Here is a 22171-nt window from a genome sequence, read left to right on the forward strand (position 1 = left end):
CTAATGTTTCTAAGAGCTTCAGTAGTTTTTAATTTCTTGTGTTCTGTAGTTCTACAGATGTTGAGGAGGGATGTGAGGGATGTTTGTGATTAATAGCTGTGAAACGGGAAGCACGGTGGTCGGAAGTCTGACATTCGGGATTATCATTTTAGCCTTCATAACGCAGCCACACATTTTAAGCATTTAGCTGATGCTCAGTCAGAGCGGCTTAGAATAAGCTTTAAATCCTGGATCCACCTACATTATAAGTAACAAATAGTACAAATACAAAGGTTAAAGCTCGTGTTTATGTATAACAGAAAAATACCAGGTTAAGACAAACTCACTGATGGTGGGAATTTGTCTTTTTTTTTTTTCTCTCCTTACAGTGAGACTGACCAAGAGTCCAACAGCCAAGAGACGTCTGACTGCATGAAGAGGCCGAGTGACGGGACCCTGGTCCTCACCTAGACCTCTCCCACGACCCCCCCCCCCCTTCCCTCCCTCCCCCTCGCCCCCACTGCCTGGACATGGTGAGTCTCCTGCACATGTCTGCTGTTGGTTTATGCTGTGTGCTTTTAAGCCTTTAACAGACTCCAAACTAAGTCGTATTTGGTGACTGATGAAGCTACACGAACTTTAGCGATGGTTTTTTTTTGGTCCCAAAACCTTCATTTTTGTTTTTGTATTCCGACCAAAACCGATTTAGTGCAGAGTGCACAGGCAGTTGAAGAGCTTGTTTATCTGTTGCACCAAATAATTAATTGGCGGCATATTGCAGTGTTCCGGGCGGGTCCTGGATGGTGATTTCTCACCGCCGTCAGGTACGGATGAGCATTCAGCCCCGTTCGCAGGCATTTGCGGTACACCACAACACAGACAATGGCCCAGGGATTTGAGTGAGAATTAGTCTGGACGACTGGATGGAGTGCAAACTCAGAAAATACCCAAACCCAGGCTGATTTAAAAAATAAATCAATAAAAGCAAGACCAAAAAAAACCCCCCATAAAATTAGCAGAGCTCCTGTCTGTCCATCAGCTGAAGGAGACTTGAAAACCATTGGAGCGATGCCCAAAGCAATGTGACCCATGTCCTTTACTCTCAAGCTTGTCTGTTAATTTGATGAATTAAATGTCCGATGTGAATACGGCAGGTGGCACTGTCATTTCACGATATCAGAATTTTAACCTATATGAAAAAATAAATTTAATGTCGAGTAAATACATCAGGTTTCCTGCGGCGATTTTAAGGTCTGACGAGTCTCTGCGTTTGTCCCTGTAACACGAATGGATTCACCAGACGTTCTGGAGCTGCACTGTTCTTGAGTGAGAGCAAACTCAAAGATTAGAAGCAGAGCTGGGATTTCGGGCACCTACGTCCGAGGTGCATGGAGAAGCGAGACGTCTGGAGAAGTCAAAACTCCAACAACATGGTATGTGGTATAAGACCAACTTCACTGTGAGACTAGTGCATTTCCGCTTGTGCCCTTCATTGGGGTATACACATTGATAATATGTTGACAGTGGCAATGTGTTTTATGATGACCCTGATGAAGCCCTCAAGCCAAAATATATTGGTCTCACAATGAAGTTGTTCTTAATAAGACAAGAGTTGCTGGAGTTTTGATCAGGATTAGTCCCATTACTTGGATGTTGTCAGAATTAACATGGTGGGTGTGAAGGATTCTTGCAAACCTTGCGTTTCAAGGTTCAGCTTTATTGTCATTATATAATACAGGATTGCACATTGAAATGCAGCTGTAGCCTCCTCCATGCTACACACAGAGAGAATGTATAAATAACCTTGGATTGGCATCAAATAAAACAATGAAATAGGCAATGAAGTAGAAAAAAGTATCGAAAAGTAGCCAGGTAGTGCAGGAAGAGATGAGAAACAAGGAAGACTAAAGTCACACTTTCAAAGAAGATAAAGAGTTATCCACACACACACACACACACACACACACACAACGTGTCTCTCACAGCCTGAGGGGAGAAGCTGCTCTGTAGTCCGCTGGTACGGCAGCAGATATTTCTACATCACTTGTCAGACGGCGGCGGTGTTTCATTTTGGCAGCTGGTCTTGATTTGGTTTTAGTTTTTTGACGAAAACGTAGTTTCAGTCATTTGATTTTTGTAAGTTTTAGTCAACAAAGACAAAAGACATGTTAGTCTCATTTTCATCACACATTTTGAATTTTTGTGTCTTCAGTAGATTTTGAGGCTACAGCTGTCGCCATCTTTCTGTGCGGTCACCGCGGTTACAGGCGTCTCTCGCAAGGCGTCCGTGTCGCTCTGCTCTGCAGTCGGACTCAGATCAGCCACGATCTGTCTAATCTACTTCAGCTGTTGCCGCTAACCTATCAATACTGCAGGTACCGGTGCTGTTCACCGCAGGGCGGTGAGTGATTCAGAGCCTGGATGAACGCACCCGTTCACTAAAATACTCTGCATTCAACACCCAGAGGATGATATAGATGGACCGCCGACATTAGTCCTGGAACCTGCTCACTCCTCCTCGTAGCAACACTAAAGATGGCCGACTGAAAGTATCGTCTTTCGGTATCCTCCGGGCTCTGTGCGGGCACCTCGACCCACAGATACCACTGATAGTCGGTAGATTGGTACCAATAATGTTTCTTATCTTCCCAGTCAGGACGCAGTGTGACTGGTGGAAATCTGGTGGAAAGTTGGGTAAAGCTCATAAGCCACAGACTTTATCTTGATCTTGGAACCATATCAAGGTACAGTTGACTTTTAGACAAAGATGCGCGTCTTTGGTTGTTGTCAGCTACGTCCTCCTGCTTTTTACGTACTCCACAATCCAGGTCTACGTCCTCCGGAGGTGGTGCCAAGATTTAATTTAGGCTTCCTGGAAACATTTGGAGAAACCGCCGACTAATTACGGAAGGCTGACAGCTTTTTAATGATGAGGTGATTATCAAAGTATCGTCAAGATGCAGCAGTCAGGACAACACCAGGGATTATTTACCTCAGTGTGGACGATTTGGGGCAGTTAGTAGGTTAGTTTATGTTTCACCTTTTCTTGTAAACTACAAGTGAAGATTTGGGAATCTGACTTATCATTATTTATTCATAGGCAAACAGATGTAGATCGTTTTTTTTTTTTTTTAGGAAAATATGTGAAGCAAATAATATTTGTATAATCTCATTTCTAAGTCTCTTTGTGTTGCCGTTTCTCTGCTGGCTGCACAGATTCTCAGGACCCTCCATATGCAGTAAACCAGGCTGGTTTCTCGTCATGAAAACCTGTTGGTGTCCGGTGTCGTGCTCCCGAGTGATTTTAAACAGAATATGTTAAAGGAATTATTTCTGATGCGCGTCAGATTTAAGAAAATGGCATCTACCGACAAACCTGGCAATGCAGTTAATTAAAGCCGTGAATGTCATTAACTTCTAATTGCAGTGGGAGGCTGAACTCTCAGCTGTCTTGTAGGTAACAAATAGAAGGAACCAGCCTGATTCAGAGCCGGGCCGGGATCCAGATTCAGTGTTGATTCTGTGAATGTCTTAATCTTTCATTTAGATCTCGTTAATGTTTTTGTGTACATCCGTGTGCTGTGGTTGTTGACGCTGCCTACACTTGCTGCTACACGGCCTCAAATGCCTCTGGCAGTTCGGTGAGAGATTAGCTAGGTCATGATGAATGACCCTCGCAACTCCGGCACGAGCCCCCGAGACTCGTGGCCATGAATTATTAAAGCACCGTCATAAATAACTCACCATAATGAGCGGTGCTTACACGCTGCGGGCGGGGAGAGAGGGAGGAGAGAAAACAGGGGAAAAGAGAGGATTGGGGATGAAGAGGAAGGGATGATTGAGAGAGATAGCAGTTTGACCTTGGACTGAAAGACTGGCGCGATGCTGGGCCGGCGGACTGACGCACTCAGGCTTGTAAAACAGAGCACCGCGCTAATTTTGCACTTCAGCCTTTTTTTTTCCTCTCCCCTCGGAGAGATGGGCTCTATTCCTGAGTACATGTCGTAAATGTTAATGTTAAGTAACAGCAGCTGTATCTAGGCCACGCACAGACCGGCAGCGGCGCAGGTCGCTTCAGGTGTCGCTGTCACCGTGAAAACTGTGACGAGTGTTTCTGACACCGAAAACAAGCCCCTGCGTTGGCTTCAGCCTGTCTGAGGAGGAAGTTGAGGAAAAACAACACCAGGTGCTGAATTTAAAACGGCGTGTTCAGGCTCAAAGAAGTTTTCAGATTGGTCTCTCGATTATCCCGAGCGAGCTCTGCTTTGACGATGAATCACAATAATGATAATCCTCCTTTTAACCATATAATCAGTGAACTGATCATTCAGGACTGATGACCTTTAAAACATGGCACCCGTGTGAGCTGGTTTGTGGCGGACTAAAAAGAAAAAGAAGAACAGGAGCTGAATATGTGTGAAATTTCTTTTCAAGCAAGTGGAGAAAATTGTTACTTACACTATATTGCCAAAAGTATGTGGACACCTGAACATTGCACCCACATGGTACAGGTCTTTCCAAAATGTGCATGAATGTAGTCTGCAGCTATAACAGCCTCCAATCTTCTGGGAAGGCTGTCCACTGAGGGTTTGCCATATCATACTGTTCATGATTATTATACCGGTATAAATATTAACTTGATAAAAATGTGTCGTATCACAATATTAACGATATTGTAGTGTGTTGATGTAGTAATGTTATGCAGATTGATTCGGCCGAGCTGACAAGGATTGATTGATCGTCGCATCGTATGTTCGTTTTGTGGTGGTTAATCAGAGCGGCAGGCTGCAATGTCGAGAAAGAAAGAAAACCGTCGGAGTTTTGTCAAGTTCGGTGCAGTCGGTCAGGGACGGGTGGAGATGCGGGAGGAAAAAGTCGCGCAGACGGCACAGGCTGAAGTCAGCTTGATCATCATGTTTTGTTGTGCTAGTTTGACAGATTTTAGCTAATATGGTCTGCACTGAGTCGATGTAAGTATAAAGTTTGGTATTAATTAGCTGGAGCCAGCTATTGTCTGAAATATCAATATATATACTGTATTATGATCTCCTTTGTTTGGAACCACGAAGACCTCTCCATATTCCGGACAAGTACACCCAAGTATGTGGATAGGCAAGTCCTGCATCTATACATACTAAATCAGGTAGTGTATGATGTCCATGAATAATTATGCATTTATATAGTCTCACGGAGACGTAATGAACTGTCCGACAGTGCCGGGCTTGGAGACGGCGTCCGCGGTTTGATGCATATTTCCGCTGACAGACTGGTGATATTCCGAGTTCATTAGTGCTGCATAATTTCATTTTTCATTGGCGAAGCAGTGAGTTATCAAAGCCTCCATTCCCGGTGTGATTGTACTGTTTGTTGGTGAGCGGACTGCGTCACTACCAGCTCCACTGCCGTCAGTGTGACCTCAAAATTGAGCATGGGACGTTTTTAAAATCTTCTTGTTGTGTTTTTGTGAAATGCTCCCCTGCACACGACTGACTGTGAGCATCTCCTGAGCAGTGGCGACGACAGTGAGGGTGGCATTTCCTTGCCCGAGCACAGGCTCCGGAGCTAGTTTTCGTGCAGCGATGCTTTGTGAAATATTCCTACGTTAAAACTATAGGAGTCTCAACGTTAGGACCGTGCAGCGACCACTACACTCGAATTTAAATTTGCACTCGTTGAAAATTAGGGCACCACCTTCAATGGAAGGAGAATCAGTCTTATAATCAGAAGTAGTAAACTCAAAATAGATGGATCCCTGTCTCTGCTCTGAAGGAATGCAAGAGAGCACGACTTGGCAATAAATGGGGACTTATTCTTAGCTAAAGAAAATCAGGAATCGGAATCACACAGATGAATAAAGTTGATCTTTTGAATGATAAAATGAAAAGATCACTTAGTTCTGCGACAGTGAAATGAAGTGTGTGGTTCAGAGTTACCGGAGATTGGTGCAACGCTACGGGAGGGTAATCTACTTATCAAGGACTTAAAAATAAGAACTCAGAGCACTACCTGACATCAACTCTTATCACACACGGCAGAAGTAAAGTTTTACCTACTTTTGCGGCGTCGTCCCAAAGCTGAACCCTGCTCCAGCTGGACCCAAACTGGCTGTTTTTGGCGCTGACTGTCGCTTCAGGAAGGCATCTACGATTTATGACAGGAGCCTGGCGAGTTCCTTATCTCAGAGGCCACTCGGGGTGTGAGAGAGAGGGAGGGAGTCTGTAGGCTTGGCAGATCCCCAGAGTTCCTGCAGAGGTCAATTCAAACCCACCGTTATTTCTGAGTGGAATTTTAACTTGGCTACATCTGACATGCCCCTTGTGTTTAGGAGTTTCTCCTAACTCTGCCAGTCAGGTGCTACTTTTAGCTTCAAAATGACTTGTGAATGCATCACCAGAATCAACAAATCTGATGACAGTCGCCGCTGAAATGCCACCGTCACTGTCATTGTCACTGCCTTGCCACTGTCAATCAAATATGATCAAACCCCACTCACAATCCAGCTAAAGTAGATTTTGAAATGATAAACTCTAATTTATTTATAAGTAAGAATGTTTTTTTTAACTGTATGTATAACTGTAACTTTGATTCTTTCTTCTTTAGTCCAAAAATGTCTGCCACTGTAGAGAGATACTTGATTTGAATCAAAGTTTTACTTTAGATACTTTAATTCAAGAAACATCAGGGTCTTTTCTGTTATTAAGTCAGCACTCACCGACCGTTTACCAATCATCAACACTCCCACTGATGAAATTTAGACCAATTAGTGATAATGACGAGGCAGATACATCATCTCAAAGGTCAGAAAATTGCAAAGGCCACAGGTTCGATTTCTGCAGAGGCCCATTGGAGTCCATCAGCGGACACGTTTCCTCTCTGAATGTCCTTGAGCTTTACTCTGAACCTCCACCTGCTCACTCTGTGTGATTGATACAGGATATTTGCATCATCTGGAATGAAAATGTGCTTGAAATAAAAATGAAAACGTCTCTCTTTCCCCTCGTCCGAACCCAGAGGTCGTTCCGATCATTCGCAAACGACGACCGCCATGTCATGGCCAAGCACGCCAGCATCTATCCGGCCCCGGAGGAGCTGGAGGCCGTGCAAACACTGGTGTCCGTCGTGGAGGGAGCCCTCAAGAAAGTCTCCGATTGGATGGATGGCCTCAACAAATCCTCAGGGAAGACGTCCACCAATAACGAGGCAGGGGACAACACGGTGGAGGAAGATGCTGCTGAGACAAAGTATGTCCCACATCATGTGCTCCTATTTTAGGTTTGTTTAAATGTTTTTACAGGGATGATTAAAAGCACTGACCCAACTATCAGTCATACTCTTCTATCCTGAGAAGATCCCTGCTACAATATTTTTTTTTTACCATACATTTTTGCTGGGGACTGCTAAGTGGGCGTGTTTTCAGAGTGAGATGAAGTGAATTTATTGCTTGTTCCAGTTTATTTCTGTTCCTTCAGCTGTTTCCTCAGCGCAGCGCCAGTTCATTTCCCTCATAAAACTGTGCGCTGCTGTAAATATTCATCAGGAGGATACGTGTGATGATTGAATGATTAAACGAGCAACAGTTATAAATTCTCAACGTCCAACAAGGGTGCTGTATTAACAAAGCATCTCTGCGGAGGCACTGTGGGGAGGTGATTTCATACAATTTAAACACAACCTGGACACAAAACAATATATTTTATTTTTGGGGGTCTTCCAGAAGTCTTGTGACGTACATTTCATCATCTGCCCAGGTCCTGGAGGGTCTGCAAGACGTCAGCATGCGAAAACACGTCCGCATACGATGTACTATAAACATCACTTTGTGCTCATCCGCTGTCTGCGTCTGGGTCCATTTTGCGCTATATCATGTCCTTCATTTACCTCCTGTGGTATTTAGCCATGCAGATCATTTTATTTAATCAGGTTTTTGAAAAACATTTGCCTCTGAGATTTCCGCCCTCTCATCCAGTACAATGGAGGGAAAGGGAATTTAGCCTGTGGTGCTTAAAGCATTGCAAAAAAAAACCAAAAAACAACAGCAACATGTCCTTCCAATGGCAACTTTTCAGTGTTGTGAGCACCACATATGAAATTCCATTCACTTCCATTATAGTGGCCCGGAAACAGATATCTCAAAACCTATACCCACAAAACCCAAACCATCTGCATGGCTAGATACTAGAGCCTGGTAGGTATTATCTCATCAGTGTATATATCTGCTGAGAAGAAACTGCGGCATAGACATGTCAAACGTATGTTTTGGTTAATTTAGAATCAGTGCTTCAGTTACAAAGATTGTCAACCAGAGGGCACATAAAATATTTACGCAGATTTAGGGGATCATAATCCAAACTATTTGTTATCTGAAAATGTAAAAGAAAGAATCGGAGTTCTTATGTCTCTGCGCCGGAGACAGCCGTGGCCGGAGTTGTCCGTCCGATATCTCAGGAACGCCTGGAGGGACTTTCGTTGCACCTGGCACAAAGCTTCATCAAGGGGTGGACTGATTAGACTTTGAAGATTAGATTAGATTAGATTTTTGAAGAATAAACGTACACCTAATACCTTTTTATTAAAGTCCTTTGAAGTCTTCACTACAAACTGTGTATTATATGAGTCTGGACAGGCATGGATGTAAACTGCAATTTGACTGGTTGATGGAGTTAAAATAAAAAACTGCACGGTGGTAATCCTAGTTTAACACTTCAACATAAATTCACTAACTACCACTGCACGAAAGGAAAGAAAATATGCAAGAAAGTGAGAGCTTTTCTCTGCTCTGGGTGAAGCAACCCTTTAGGATGAAAATCCATGCTCTTTTCAGATCAGGTGGTTACCTCTGGAGACAGAAAAGTGACAAAGCTGAGGTGATGTATCTATAACAGCAGGTTTTAAAATTCTACTCAGTTCGGCTGCGGAGAACCTGTTTCCCGGCTGCAGAGTATTTGTGTGTTACCATCTGTAAACCCTCCGCATGGCTGGGAGAGAATCTGACACTGGCTGTGGTCCATCTGCCCTCAGGCCGGACGGTACGTCAGTGCTGTGCGGGGTGACGCGTGTCAGCCTGGTGGCCAAAGGCCTGCTGATCAAAGGGGACATGGACCTGGAACTGGTGCTGATGTGCAGAGAGAAACCCACCAAACTGCTGCTGTACACCATCAGCGCCAACCTCCCCCTGCAGATCCAGGTACACTCGGCCACACCTCTATCGCTGTTGAGCACTGTGCATCCAAAGTGACAGCTGAGGAAGCAACCTCGGGTCGGGGAGGCTTTGAAAAAGGCGTCTTTGTGATCCGAGCTTCAGTGGAGGCGCTTGTCCACAGAGAGCAAACTAGAACTTCTTACGTGTTACGTAAAAGTGCAGGAGTTTGTCTGGTGACGTTGGAGAGGAGACATGCTGTCGCCCTGAAGAGTGGCTGGACATGATAACAATAATAATAATGATACAAATGGTACAGGAGCTCACATACAGTGCAAAGGCACACAAGTAACACAGTGCTATACAAACAAATTTTCAATTAAATACAAACGGTATACAGTGTGTTAAATACATTAAGATCTTAGCATTTTAGGGACATTGTAACATTTAAATTTGGTGGAAATGACGCAGTTTATCTCTTCTGCTCAGTGTACAATCTGTATACCTGTATATTCACAATATGCACAGGTAAATGGAAAAAACAAAAACATCTTCCGTCATCTTTTATATGCAGGCTTATTTCTGAGATGGGATTATTTTGTTAGAGTATTTATCGCTACATTTTTACACAGTTTAAGTACATATATGTGTCCCGATACTTTTGCATCTCTGTAAAATGAATTTAAGCTGAATTTTTTTTTTAATCAGAACAATATAAACTCTATCAGATATGCACAGGACAAGAGGGTATTGCCCAAACGTACTTTAGATTATTTTAAATTTGAAGAAATGCTTAGGACAAAAATAGGAAACACTTAAATTACAGTCAGAAATCAGAATTAACTAAGGCCTGTTTTCCCACTGAGGTTTGTCTTGAACCGCATGACTACAGAAGATGGTACATGGGCAAAGTTTTACTGATATGAAATGGACCAAAATTAAAATTTGTTGAACGTGGGCTTGCAGGCTTGAAATGAGGAGGACTAATACGGGACAAAATATTAATTTTACCAGCTTTATACTGTGGAAATAAGAAATCTCTCAATCAGAAGTCTGTTGTCAGAATCCCAAAAACCCTGCAGTCCCAATAATTTAAATCAGGAACCGTGTCTTATTAAAAAGTCAATGGCACGGAATGGTTTTCCTAACTAAGGTCTGTTTGCACAGAAATGAGCCGGAGGCAGGATGATAGGAGAGGATATGATCGGGCAGGAGGAAATAATATACAAAGTATGTAATCCTGGATGTAAACAAATGAGTTCTTACCCGCTGGATACCAGTCACACTGCATGACAAGGACTAACGTCACAAAACGGCCCACTCAACCAAGTAAAATTCAAATATCGAGCCACCCCCATATCACAAAGTGTCAATTTTAGGGACTAAACCTGTCCCTCTCAGTTTTTCCTTTCCCAGCAGTTGGCAGGTGCCAATGAGAATAAACTCTCACTCCCGACCACCGGCAGAGGTAGAGTTAAGATATGACCCTCGCACTTCTCTCAAGCGGGCAGGTCTTCTGTAAGATCAGCATTAGATAAACCTTAGTTTCAGTAATTAAATGAAAACGATTGTAAAGACACCAGCGCAGCCTACTGTTTTATTTTTTATTTCTTTCTATTTTATTGCAAATATATTGTTTTCAAAATCGTGCATCAGTGACAATACCCCTCAACACGAATCGGTTTCGTCTTTATTTGATCCTCTAATCCAGAGGCACTTGTGTGAGAGTAGAACAAGTTTAAATCAAACCTGTAGAGAGGAGGTTCAGCTTGAATGGAGCACAACATCCTTCTGTCCCCAGAATGTTATAGAGACGTTTTGGCCGAAATAAGTAGTTTCTCTCGGAGAAAATGTTTTTCATTCTTAAACCAGATGAAAGTGTCGTCTTTAGGACAGAGAGGATAGAGAGGATAAGATATGAAGTGGATATGATAGGAAAAGGAAGTGGCCTGTGCAACTGCGGGCCCTACTTGATTTATCTCTGTCATCCTGTTTCCTTGAGATGTCTGAAGCCTAAACTGCAGTATAATCTTCACTCCCCAACTGCTGGCCACCGGGAGCCTCTCTGTACAGCACTGACTTGTTATTTCAATCCGATATGATGCATCCCAGCAGCCCTGACAGCTTTGCGGGGTTTTTTTTAACACGTCAAATTCTGAACTCCAGAGTTGCACAAGTCATTTTACTGCAAGCTCTCTACCCTCCAAATGGGTTTCCACAGTGCCCCCACCCCCTCTAAGCATCTCCCAGCTAACAAAACAGTGCAGAAGTACACAGAGCCTAAATGTGCTTCCTGTGTTCCCATCTCAGTTAATTACCTGCCATAGCTGCCGTGCGTGCTTCATCATCAAGGGAGGAAACCATTTGAAGCTCTCATTTCCTGGGCCAAACTGAGAGAGATTGACAGGCAGAGGGGTGATGGATGGGGTCATTTCTAGCAGAGACGAGATAGAGAGAACGCACTTGAAAACCTGCCACTGAAGGTAACGTGAATCTTGAGGAAAAACAGGATAGTTTAGCATGCGGTGAATTGGCTGGCGGTAACAACAGGGGTGGAAACTCGGGAAGAAATGGGGAGGAAAGCTGCATGTAAACACAACCCTTTTGATAGGCCTGGTTGGTACTATATAGAGGGGATTACTGAGTGTAAATGCATCGAGTGGCCATTGCAGAAGAAATCGCATAAACTCATAAAAGGTAAAAACTTACATTTATGTAAAAACTTAAACATAAGTAGTTTAGATTGGGTTTAAGTGCATTAAAAATATTAAGGATTGCAATTCTAAGGTACCATCAGTGAGCCCAACCCTTCCTGTTAGGGATAATTGATAGTTGGCCACATTAACAATAGTCAGTTAGTCACTGATCATTTATGAAATACAGTGGTATTTTTCCATAATAAAACAAGTAACAACCAGTAAAAATGGAGGAAGTGTTGGGTTTGCATTAAATGCAAACCGCATCAACTGCAAATTAGCAGGAGCAGATTAGAAAACAAGGAGGTTTCTAGAAAAATATGATGAAATACACTAATAGACAGGAAACATTAAGAATAACGGCTCGTCTCTTAAGCCCTTTGTGGATATGGAATATGTGATACTGCCGGATTAATCTGTCAAAGTGATGGCTTCTTGTCATGTAGACACAAGTGGTTTTACATTCATGGTCCTAACAGCCTCATTCAGACATGTCAGGACATTTACAGAAGGAGCCACAACGCTTTTGTTACATTTGCCACCTGGTGCGTGGGAGGAAACGGTCTCGCTGCTGGAAAACAGCAGTGAGTAGAGAAGTTAAATGGTGTGAATGAAAAAATCAAGTTTTCTGTCGGCTCCGTCACTGATGGACTTTAAAACGCATTTTGCTGTTGAAACTTTGATTAACGACCATTGTGAGCAAGAGGGATGTTCAGCCTGCTTCTCCTGTTGAATCTCCCAGTAAATTTTATCATCAAGTCTGACAATAAATGACAGGATTTTAAGTTGGGACACTGGTTTTTTGTTCCTGTTAATTCATATTTCCTCGCTGACTGCATCTAAAGCATTTCTCAGGATATTCATTTATACATCCACACAGTTGGCATGGATGAAGCCAAAAATATAAGCAGGCAGACAACTGGTCGGCGGTTGTACAAGGGTTTATTACCTCTGCAAAGGAGGTTACCTGATCCCCCGTCTCTGTTTGTTTTTGTTTATTTGTCAGTAGGATTATGTAAAAGATACCAAACCGGTTTGCACCAAACTTGTTAGAGGGATGGGGAACGGGCCAGGGAAGAACCCATTACAGTCTGGTGTGGATCTGGCTAAAGGGGCAGGTTTCCTTAACATTTTCGTCAATTTCGTCCAATTCTGGTTAAATTTGTTACAGTGATCTTCATCAGGTGAAAGTGTGCATTTAAGTTCTCTCTCTGCATGTTTTGCCTTGTGCTATTGCAGCCTTTACATTTATCTGACAGCTCAGATTTGTTGAAAGTGGTACAGAAATGGTACAGGTCCAAGCTTGTGCCTTTTGCATGGAGGACACGTTAAACTGGATTGCATGTCTGAAAGGGGTTTAATACTATCCTGTTTCAAATGAAGGCCTGGATATCTCTGCAGTCAGGGTGAATTAAGTATGTTTATTGAAATATGTCTGTGAATTCATAGTACATCTGTGCATAGAGAACTGATGCAATTGCTTACTGTTAATAATTTGATAGGTAGGCCAGTGATTCTGCACATGACGAGACCTTGTACAGAAAGCTTGTCACAAACACATTTACAAACAAGGCAGAGCAGCAGCACCTTGTTCTTTACAAACAACAGGAGTCAATTTTGAGACTTGGATATTCGATTTTTAATTAATCATGCAGCCCTGCCTTGCAGACAATGACGGAGGACAAATACGAGGTGCAGTCATGTGTGCCTGAGGCAGCTATCCGGGTCTGCGGCACCAAAAACCCTCAACTCGCGCTGAAGATCACCCTCTCCTCCTTAGCCATGAGGGAGGAACACAGCACCACAGAAGAAGGTATTGACTCCTCCTCCACCCCCTAACCCCCCTTCTTCCTCCTGCTCCGGTTCGGGAGGACGTTTCCCCTGTTTTAATTTGACCCTTTATACGACAACAGGGCTGAGAGAGTGGAAAAGGGGGAGCAAGAAGGGGAGAGACTGACAGGAATTTGTAAAAGCTATAAAGGTACTACGAACCCTGAGCTAGAAATGGGAGATAATCTGGGGAAAATTGGGAAGGATGATACATGGAGAGGGCTGAAAGCTGAGAGGTGAGCGGGGGAAAGAGGAGAAGGGCTGATATGGATCTGTGTAAAGTGTGGTGGAAATAGCAGATGGCCATGAAGGATGATTTCCGCAGGGGATGTGTTTGGTTGGGATTGGCGAACAAGGACACATCTCTCTCAGGTGTCCTCTTGCATCCTCCTGCATCTCTGACAGGAAAGGATTCAGCGATCCTTTAGATTCAGATTAGGGAAAAACAGACATCGTTTTTGACCATAAATAGATATGTTTTAGGGAACTAGTCCAGAGAGAAGGAGGTGGTTGTTCAAGTGAAGTAGTCCCTCAACACCAACGAGGCGATTCATCTCTCGTGACCAGTGGCTGTGAAAAAAAATTCCCAGTAGTCGATGGGAAGCGCGACCATCCGCTCTGTCAGGTGTCTGTACTGTGCGTCAAGAGCTGCTGACGTCTGGCATCAGTGCTTCCACCGTGTTTGTTTTCTCCCGCAAAAGGGAATGAAATTTAAAATGAATGAAAGGCGAGTCAGAAGTGAAGAGCTGCCATTATGGAACAGCGAGTCCCATTGTGGGCCCCTGCTCCCACTGGGAGAGATTGAGTCAAGCCGCAGAAGGTAGAAAAATTGATTCTCCCAGACGGCAGAGAGGCAGCTCCAGAGCACAGCTGTTGAGTGCAGGGTCAAAATGAGGAGAGAACCGTTTTTCCCTCTGGTTCAACATCCTGTCGGCATAAATAAGGACAGCGGTTTTTTTGTTGTTCAGTGTGAAATCCAATACACAAAACGATCCCTCTGCTTCTCCTGTTTACACACCGACAAGAGCACAGCTGACTATCCTGACAAGGTTTTCTGCATTTGAAAAAATAAGAGTTAATGTAGGTTATTCAGATTGCAGCCTCGGGCCAAACCCTCGAAGGTTCCTTGAAGAACCCCTTCATTTTGGGTTTATGCTAAGGGTTAGGGTCCCACAGCTGGATCCATTTTGAATCTGTCTCCAAGTTGGCAAAATATCTGCGTTTGGTGAGATCTGAGGCTAACAAATCTCTTATGGGGCATTTTTATCTCTTCTCACTCTTTTGTTTTTCTAGTGAAAAGAATGTTCAGGTAGCAGGCTTCTCACTTTTAACTTGGCCACATCGTGTAGTTAATCTTCTCTGCTTCTCAACTCATTTTCAGGTTCTAGCTGCAGGTTTTTTTGTTTTCATGAGGTCACCACTGAAACAACAGTGTTTTTGCCTTCTTTGCCAACCGAATGTGTGAACAGATCAAAATCAGATATTTTGGTTTCAGTTGGTTGTTACTTTAGTTTTTGTTTTTTTTCATAAATGTTGTAAGCCAGTAGACTCAGTCAGAGATTTAGAAGGATTCAGATTCATTAACCTGATGGGATACCATTCGGAACCCAGCCCTATCCGTGCTACGTCACTGAACATCTGAGGTGTGGGGGTTCTTTAAGGAACCCGTCGAGGAGCCTTTTTCTCTGGTGAGTGACCTGTAACAGTCTAACTGATTCCCTTCGGCTCTCAGACGAACCCCTGGTCTTTATCGTGTACCTCCTGTAGCTTGCCTCTGCTCACTGACTGTTGGTTTTGTTGCCGTAGCTCCGCAGGTCAGCTCGCTGTGTGGATTGACACTTCTCTGCGACCCCCGCTGCTGACGAGGCAACCCCCCCCACACCCAGCAGCAGGAAACCCTGGGTACAAGGGGCTTCCCCGACAACCAAAATCAAACCGACCCACTCACTCTCTGCCTCAGACATTCTCCTCTACCCCCCTCACCCTCCCCCCCACCCCACCCCCCTGTTGACTGGACTCCCTGGGTCACCATGAAATTCTGGTCCATGTCTACATCCGAGCACACAGACTAAAAGGACAAAACAACTACATTAACCAGCAGCCCGTGTCAAGATCTGTGCTTCTTTGCTTTAATTACTGGGGCTGACTCCTCTCTCTTGATCAATTTTTATTGGCTCAGAATGACATCCCATAATTTCATGTTGTAAAAACGGTGTTCATTGAATTAATCTGATGTCCTGGTCACTAATCGAAATTCCCCTAAGCTGACGATGTCAAGGAGAATTTAGTGGGGGCTGTCCTTATCTGAATGTGGTTTTGACCCGTGAGCGATGGTTCCTTCATGGCCTGCCTCTGGGATAAAAAAAGCTTCCACGATACGTCTGCACGCCAGGGGAAAAAAACGAACTGAGGGAATCAAAGATAGTAAGTTAGAAGTCTGTAAAGTAAATGAACGCATAAATACTTAAAAAGTCCAGGTCTTTTCTGGAAGAATCCTGAGCATTTGTCCTCAGTTACAATAAAATCTACCCGTTATTCCTTTTATTTATATATATGTATCTTAGCCCCACTGTTATAGACTATTATTTCTATGGAGTCTCGAGTATGCCCCCGGAATAATTCAGTGTTTAATGCCTGGCCAGCTGGCTAGTCAGAGTCCTGTTACTGCTGTAAATTGGATCTAATTTATTTTGCAGACGGCACTCTGTTTGCACGTGTTTAAATTAAAGACAGTCGTCGCTAAATGAAAGCTAATCAGAAAACGGAGGCCAAATGTCAAAGCAGGAGAAAAGTGAATTGCGAGATGGGATGTGGTAGGCGGACAGTAAACGCAAGCAGGCAAGCAAGTAAATTGGGTCTGTTAATTTAATGGCCGAAAAACTGATGGACAAGAATCGTTTATCACCCATCTACATTTATACAAAATACAGATGGCGAAATGTGCCAAAAGTTGGGAGAGAATTCCTATCGAAGTCCGGCTTTATTTCTGACTTCAATATCTTTGAGTTTTCGACTGTTTTGCGAAAAATAAGAGGAAGTGTTCTTCGGCTCTGGAAATGTGATATTTGTTACTTAATAGACTAATTTGATTATTCAAAAAAAAAAAATTTGATAGAATAGTCAATAATTGTAGTTCCTGCCCTAAATTAAATGGAGTTTAAAAGTAATTTGGGATTTCTTTGGTTAAATTCCAGTAGTGGTTTTAAGTGTAGTGATAGAACTAAACGTTTACTGCATCAACCTGCGCATTACTGATGGCCTGGTCCAGTCACTTAACGGCTTTTGGTCGGGTTTCACTTCAGTTCCCGAATTCATTTGTTTTTTTAAGTTTCCAGGTGCGACAAGCCAGGAGAACTCAAAGCGCTAGATTTACTTTGACCTTTACTTTGACGAACCATGCCGATACCTGCAGATTTCCTTTCAGCGTGGTACATTACATAAACCCAGAGGTCCCAGGGGCGGAACACGAAGGTCCTCATTCCTCGGTCTTGGAGGAGGGACATGGGACGAAACCTGTTTCTCTCATAAGCTCCTCCGTTTGTCTTCCACCTCTTCCATCCTGTTCAGCTTTCACTGCGGTCTCTACAGCAACAGACTGCTAAACCACACACACACCGCTCCTCGGCTCACATTGCTGCTGACTTATCGCTCCCGAACAAATGAGGTGGAATTTGAATCCTGCAGATATTTGGAATTAGAGCCCAGACTGTCACCTCCTCTCTATGAGCAGGAGCTTTCTTTAAAGCTCTGTGTCAGCAGCTTTGTAGAAAAGAGCCACGATTTAATCTCTGCTGGCTATTGCTCATTGGAAGAGTTCTTTGAACCATAATGGCAGTGATTCCACTGTGATGGGACATTTATCAAGCTCTAATATCTGCAACTTGGCAAACTGAAGAATAAAGATAATGTTTCAAGGCCGGAGAGAAGTCACTACCTTAGACTTCCTCGAGGAGATCATTGATAACCTGTGAGCCCTCGGTGCCGAGCTCTGCAGTGTGGTCTGCAGTCTGTTCCCCCTTTTTGTTCGTCTGCTTGACTGTCCCACAGTGGGCACCCCCTTAGCTGCTCCCGAGAACAAACAGCCTTCACTTTCTTTCCAGGGTGGCGTTCTCACTCTCAGATGTTTATGTTGTCGTCGTCATCTGCCGTCACTCTTCTTCTGCTGTCGTTCTCCCATGGCTCAGCCTCCAGCCATGGCAGGAGTGCTCCCCGCAGGAAGCCGGTGTGGAGAGAGACTGTTTCGGTCAAACATAAACATCTGACCAACCCCGCAAGAGTGAAAATACTAGCATGGCGCCCCAGAAAACTGCAGAGCGAGCTGCCTTTGAATCACAGGGACCTTTTTTCTCTTAAAGTAGAATAGCAAATGTGTCTGCACTGCACCCTGCCTTTCCCCACTCTCAGACGTTCCTGGACCATCAAATGTTTCCTTGTTCTAAAGTGTTATTTTAATTGTCAATCTGGCTTTTGGTCCCGAGTCGTTGCCATGCTCTCATTTTCGTCCTGCGCCGTAATTGATAACACACTAATCTGGCGAGTTCCATCGCCCTCAGCCACTGATCTGCATCTAGAGTGAGACCTCGGCCGGGCAGCAAGACGCATGCGCTCACGTCTACTCCGGTTACTCCTGCCAGTGTTATGAAAGATCCCGCCTTGTGCATGAGAAACCCCCCCTCTCCCGGAAAATCACGGAATCTATCAAATTCCCCCCCTCCTAGCTCATTCGGTCAGATCAGTGGGTTTGCCTAACAACTAGCTGTCCGGCCCTGCTGCCTGCGTGTCTGTGTGTGAGTGCGGGAGGGTCAGCGTGGTCACGCTCAGTCTGTCCCGTCTCATCCTGTCCCTCTCTCCAGAGGAGGGCGATCGGGACGTGGACAAGGAGGAGCCGGGGGAGGAGGATGCTGTCCTGGACAGGCACAAGTGCCAGGCTGCGCTGGCTTCACTCCGACACGCCAAATGGTTCCAGGTGAGCGCAGCTGGTCTGATGACACAATTACTCTCCGCCTTTACACTCTGAAGCCAGTCTTGCCCTGAATAAACAAACCCGTCTCTACAAATTACAGTTGTACACTTTTAATGCGCAGCAGCCAACAGGTTGTGAAGGAAACGTGCTGCCGCCCAGATTCTGTTTTTTATCAACATGATTAAGATACAGTTTTAATGAAGCACAGCCTCTTGGGAGACTTCTGTTGTAGTTCCGCCAGCAGAATCCTTGTCTCGGCTCGGATTCTCATAGAGCTCCCTCGAAGACCACAGCCCTTTTCCCGCCAAATTTGTATAAGCACACGCAAGTAGTCATCACGTCCTTGAAGTGTTTCTGACCAAAATGAACACACATCTGCAAAGTAGCAAAATGTTCATCTCTTTCTGTGTCTACAAACATTTTTCATTTTCTTCTTCCTACAATATCAACTACTTCAACTAAAGCATGATTAATGTTTTCGTGGTTATGTTCAGGCACTCAGCACTTTTGAAGGTTAGGGAAAGATTGTGGTCTGGTTAGATATTAAACAAGTGAACAGTGACTCGAAGCAGGAAGCGGGATTTTTTGTACTTTTTTTAAATATTTGACAAAAACCAAGGTTTTTCCCAGACTTTAACCAAAGTGTTTTAATATCCCAAACCCAAAAACACTCTGTATTCTTTCCTACGGCTTCAACGTGGTACAAGCAAGTACCTTACATCCTGGACTGGACAAACCGTTGCGAGTAAGCAAAATCCAGATATCGGTTACAAATCCTTCTAAATGTATGCGAAACATCCCTTGAGTAGCACATAGATGTCATTTTAGGAGCCAGTTTTGGAGTAACTTACAATGTGTGCTTCCATCCATCTGTTTTTATGCACATTTTCAGTTGGCTCATAAAAAGTCTCGGTGGAAAGAAAAAAAAAGTCGAAATATCGCAAAGACAGTTTATACACTTGGCTGAAATGGAAAAGTGGGTGTATCATTAAACACAATGCAACAAAGTGCAATGGAAACAAATTTTAAGAAACCATGACCTACAGGAGGCATGTGACCAGAAGACGAACGTTGATAGATGAGGAGACTGTGACCTTCATCAAATTAATCCATAAAACGAACATCCATGTCACATCTGCATCACGTGCTCCACTTCGTTTTCCTCAGTTTGTTTATCTCCATGCACTCAGCTCCCAATGTTCACATAACAGTATTGGATATGCGCATTCATTTGCATTTTATTTGCTGAGTTTCTGGAAATTCGGTTAAAAATTTTCATTAAAGAAGAGGACGAACACGACAGAGCGGGAGGTAACTCTGAAGGAAACGGGGTCACGAACAGATTCTTCACCAAACCGGGCTTCAGACGAGCCGCAACTCTGCCGTCCCGACTGGACTGAGAGTTATTCCACTAATGAGGAGGCAGGAGGAAGAGAAAGTCAAGGTCAGATGAAACAGTAAGCAGCTTCCCTCGGGGAAGGAGAGCTAGATGCCAAGTAGTATCAGATTGAAGGGCTGCACTGTGGACCGAAGGTGAGGCAGTGCAACGAGGACTTTGTTTCAGACGGGGCTCATACGACCCGCGGACCTCCAGCGATTTGTGATAACTGCAGACGCAATTAGCGACGTGTGTCTCGTTCGCCTCTCACCGCGTCTGTTAGGTTTACACGAAAGCACCCGAGTTCGGTTACCCACTTTATTTTTGTGAATAGTCCTCCCGTGCAAACTGAAGCGTCAGTAATCTCCAGCATCATTTGTTTCTGTTGTTAATGTCACCATCATCTTTTGGTCATTCAGCTACTATTCTCCTCCTACATTCTTCAGGCCCTTGTTTGTAGTTTGGTTGAACCGCGAGAGGAGGGATGTGAAAGCGCTTTGTGAACAATTGCATTTTGGCTACCAGAGGTTCCGGCACGTTTTATTATTCCACGCGTATCCGTTTGACTAAATGCAGAGGTGTCCAGTCAGGCATTTGCTCCTAGGCCAACCACACAATACTGCTGCCACGGCTTTGAGGCGGTGCATGGAGGAATAATATAACCACAATAAAGGTCTAGGATCCTGGAAGAAATCGGCACAGAAATCTACTCACAGCATTTGACAGTGCAGTGCAGGGGGAAGAGGGCAACGGGAGCATAGAAGCATTTGATACTGTGGCTTTCCTATATAAAACAAAAGCGTGCACGAGGGGAAACAGCAAGTGTCTTGGAATAACCGCTCAACTTTTTGTTAAAGCAAATGCAGGATAGACCATATGAGCATGAATAGATTTAAGCGGAGACTTTCAGGGGACCCCTGATACCTGTAAGGTGGAGGTTCACGGCCTCGGTGCGATCACGTTCTCATCACCTTAGAAACGATCTTTATTAATCTTTAAAGACACAGAGACCATCCTACAGGCCTTCGTCTCATCACATCTAGATTATTGCAACAGCGTTTTTACTCGCCTGAACCACAAATCTATTGATCGACTCCAAACTGTAGAAAGAACTCAGCTGCCAGGCTTTTAACCTGGACCGAGAGACGTGATCACATCACTCCCGCTTTAGCCTCTTTACACTGGCTCCCAGCATGTTTAAGAATTGATTGTAAGATCTTGCCGATTACTTTTGAGGCACTTCATGGCCTCTCTCCCTGCTATATCTCTGACCTTTTAATACGCTGCGCGCCGACATGTACTTTCTCGAGATTCTCGAGGTCTTTTATCTGTTCCAGAAGTAACTAAAGGGGACAGAACTTTTGCGGTCCGAGCCCCGAGGCTCTGGAACAGTCTGCCTGAGGAAATCGGGTCGGCTGACTCACTGATTTCTTTTAAGCTCCTTCTTAGACAAACTTTTATCGGAAAGCCTTTCCTGATTTTACTTGAGTTCTAACTTCCTTTGAACTGTCTTTTATCTCCTTTTAAATATATATATATATATATATATATATATAAAAAAAAAATCTGTTTTCACTAAATTGGTTTTATACACCATATTTTTTCTGTCTATTCTCTTTTTAAATCTGATTATTATAATGCTTGTCTGTTTTATTTTGCTGCCTTGTGAAGCACTTTTTAACTTGGCTTTTGAAAAATGCTCTATGAATAAATATTATTATTATTATTATTATTATTAAGCTCCTTCTTGGTAGCCTACTAGAGCTTGTTTTCTTGTGCTCTATCATATCAATCTAGTTTTGACAAAACTTTAACTTTTCACTGTTACTCCGATTTAATCTGTGCAAAAATTTCAAATTTAAAATCAATGACTATAGGAGAAATAAACTAAAGCCAAACATCCTCGAAAATGTGATATTATATATTATATGAATATTCGTGCAAACATTCCAGTAAGTCAAATGCATTTGACTTACATTAAAAAAATGCATTTCTACTAAGCTTGTATTATCACGGGATTCTTTTTTTTGTTTTTGTTTCTGTGGTCCAGCAAAAGGCTTTGGTTCTGAATGTCTGGCTTTGGAAATATCAGGTAATGAAGAGGGAACAGCTCAGTGTCACTGTAGTAAAAAGACAACAAACACCATTTTCCTTACTAAAATTATCCATCGTGTCCAGAACTCTGCGGT

General features: G+C 43.6%; 1 protein-coding gene across 1 annotated transcript in view; it reads left to right on the plus strand.

Moving 5' to 3' along the window:
• The first annotated feature begins 483 nt into the window (after window positions 1–483).
• LOC120804897 (spermatid perinuclear RNA-binding protein-like) overlaps window positions 484–22171 on the plus strand; it is a 43666-nt gene continuing 21978 nt past the window's right edge. Inside the window, exons 1-5 of the mRNA XM_040154621.1 lie at window positions 484–512; window positions 6991–7220; window positions 8998–9163; window positions 13480–13624; window positions 18495–18607. Coding sequence (XP_040010555.1) covers window positions 510–512; window positions 6991–7220; window positions 8998–9163; window positions 13480–13624; window positions 18495–18607 — 657 coding nt within the window. The 5' untranslated portion in view covers window positions 484–509. The remainder of the gene's footprint in view (window positions 513–6990; window positions 7221–8997; window positions 9164–13479; window positions 13625–18494; window positions 18608–22171) is intronic.

Source organism: Xiphias gladius, chromosome 19 (genome assembly GCF_016859285.1).
Source record: "Xiphias gladius isolate SHS-SW01 ecotype Sanya breed wild chromosome 19, ASM1685928v1, whole genome shotgun sequence".
NCBI classification, from domain to species: domain Eukaryota; kingdom Metazoa; phylum Chordata; class Actinopteri; order Istiophoriformes; family Xiphiidae; genus Xiphias; species Xiphias gladius.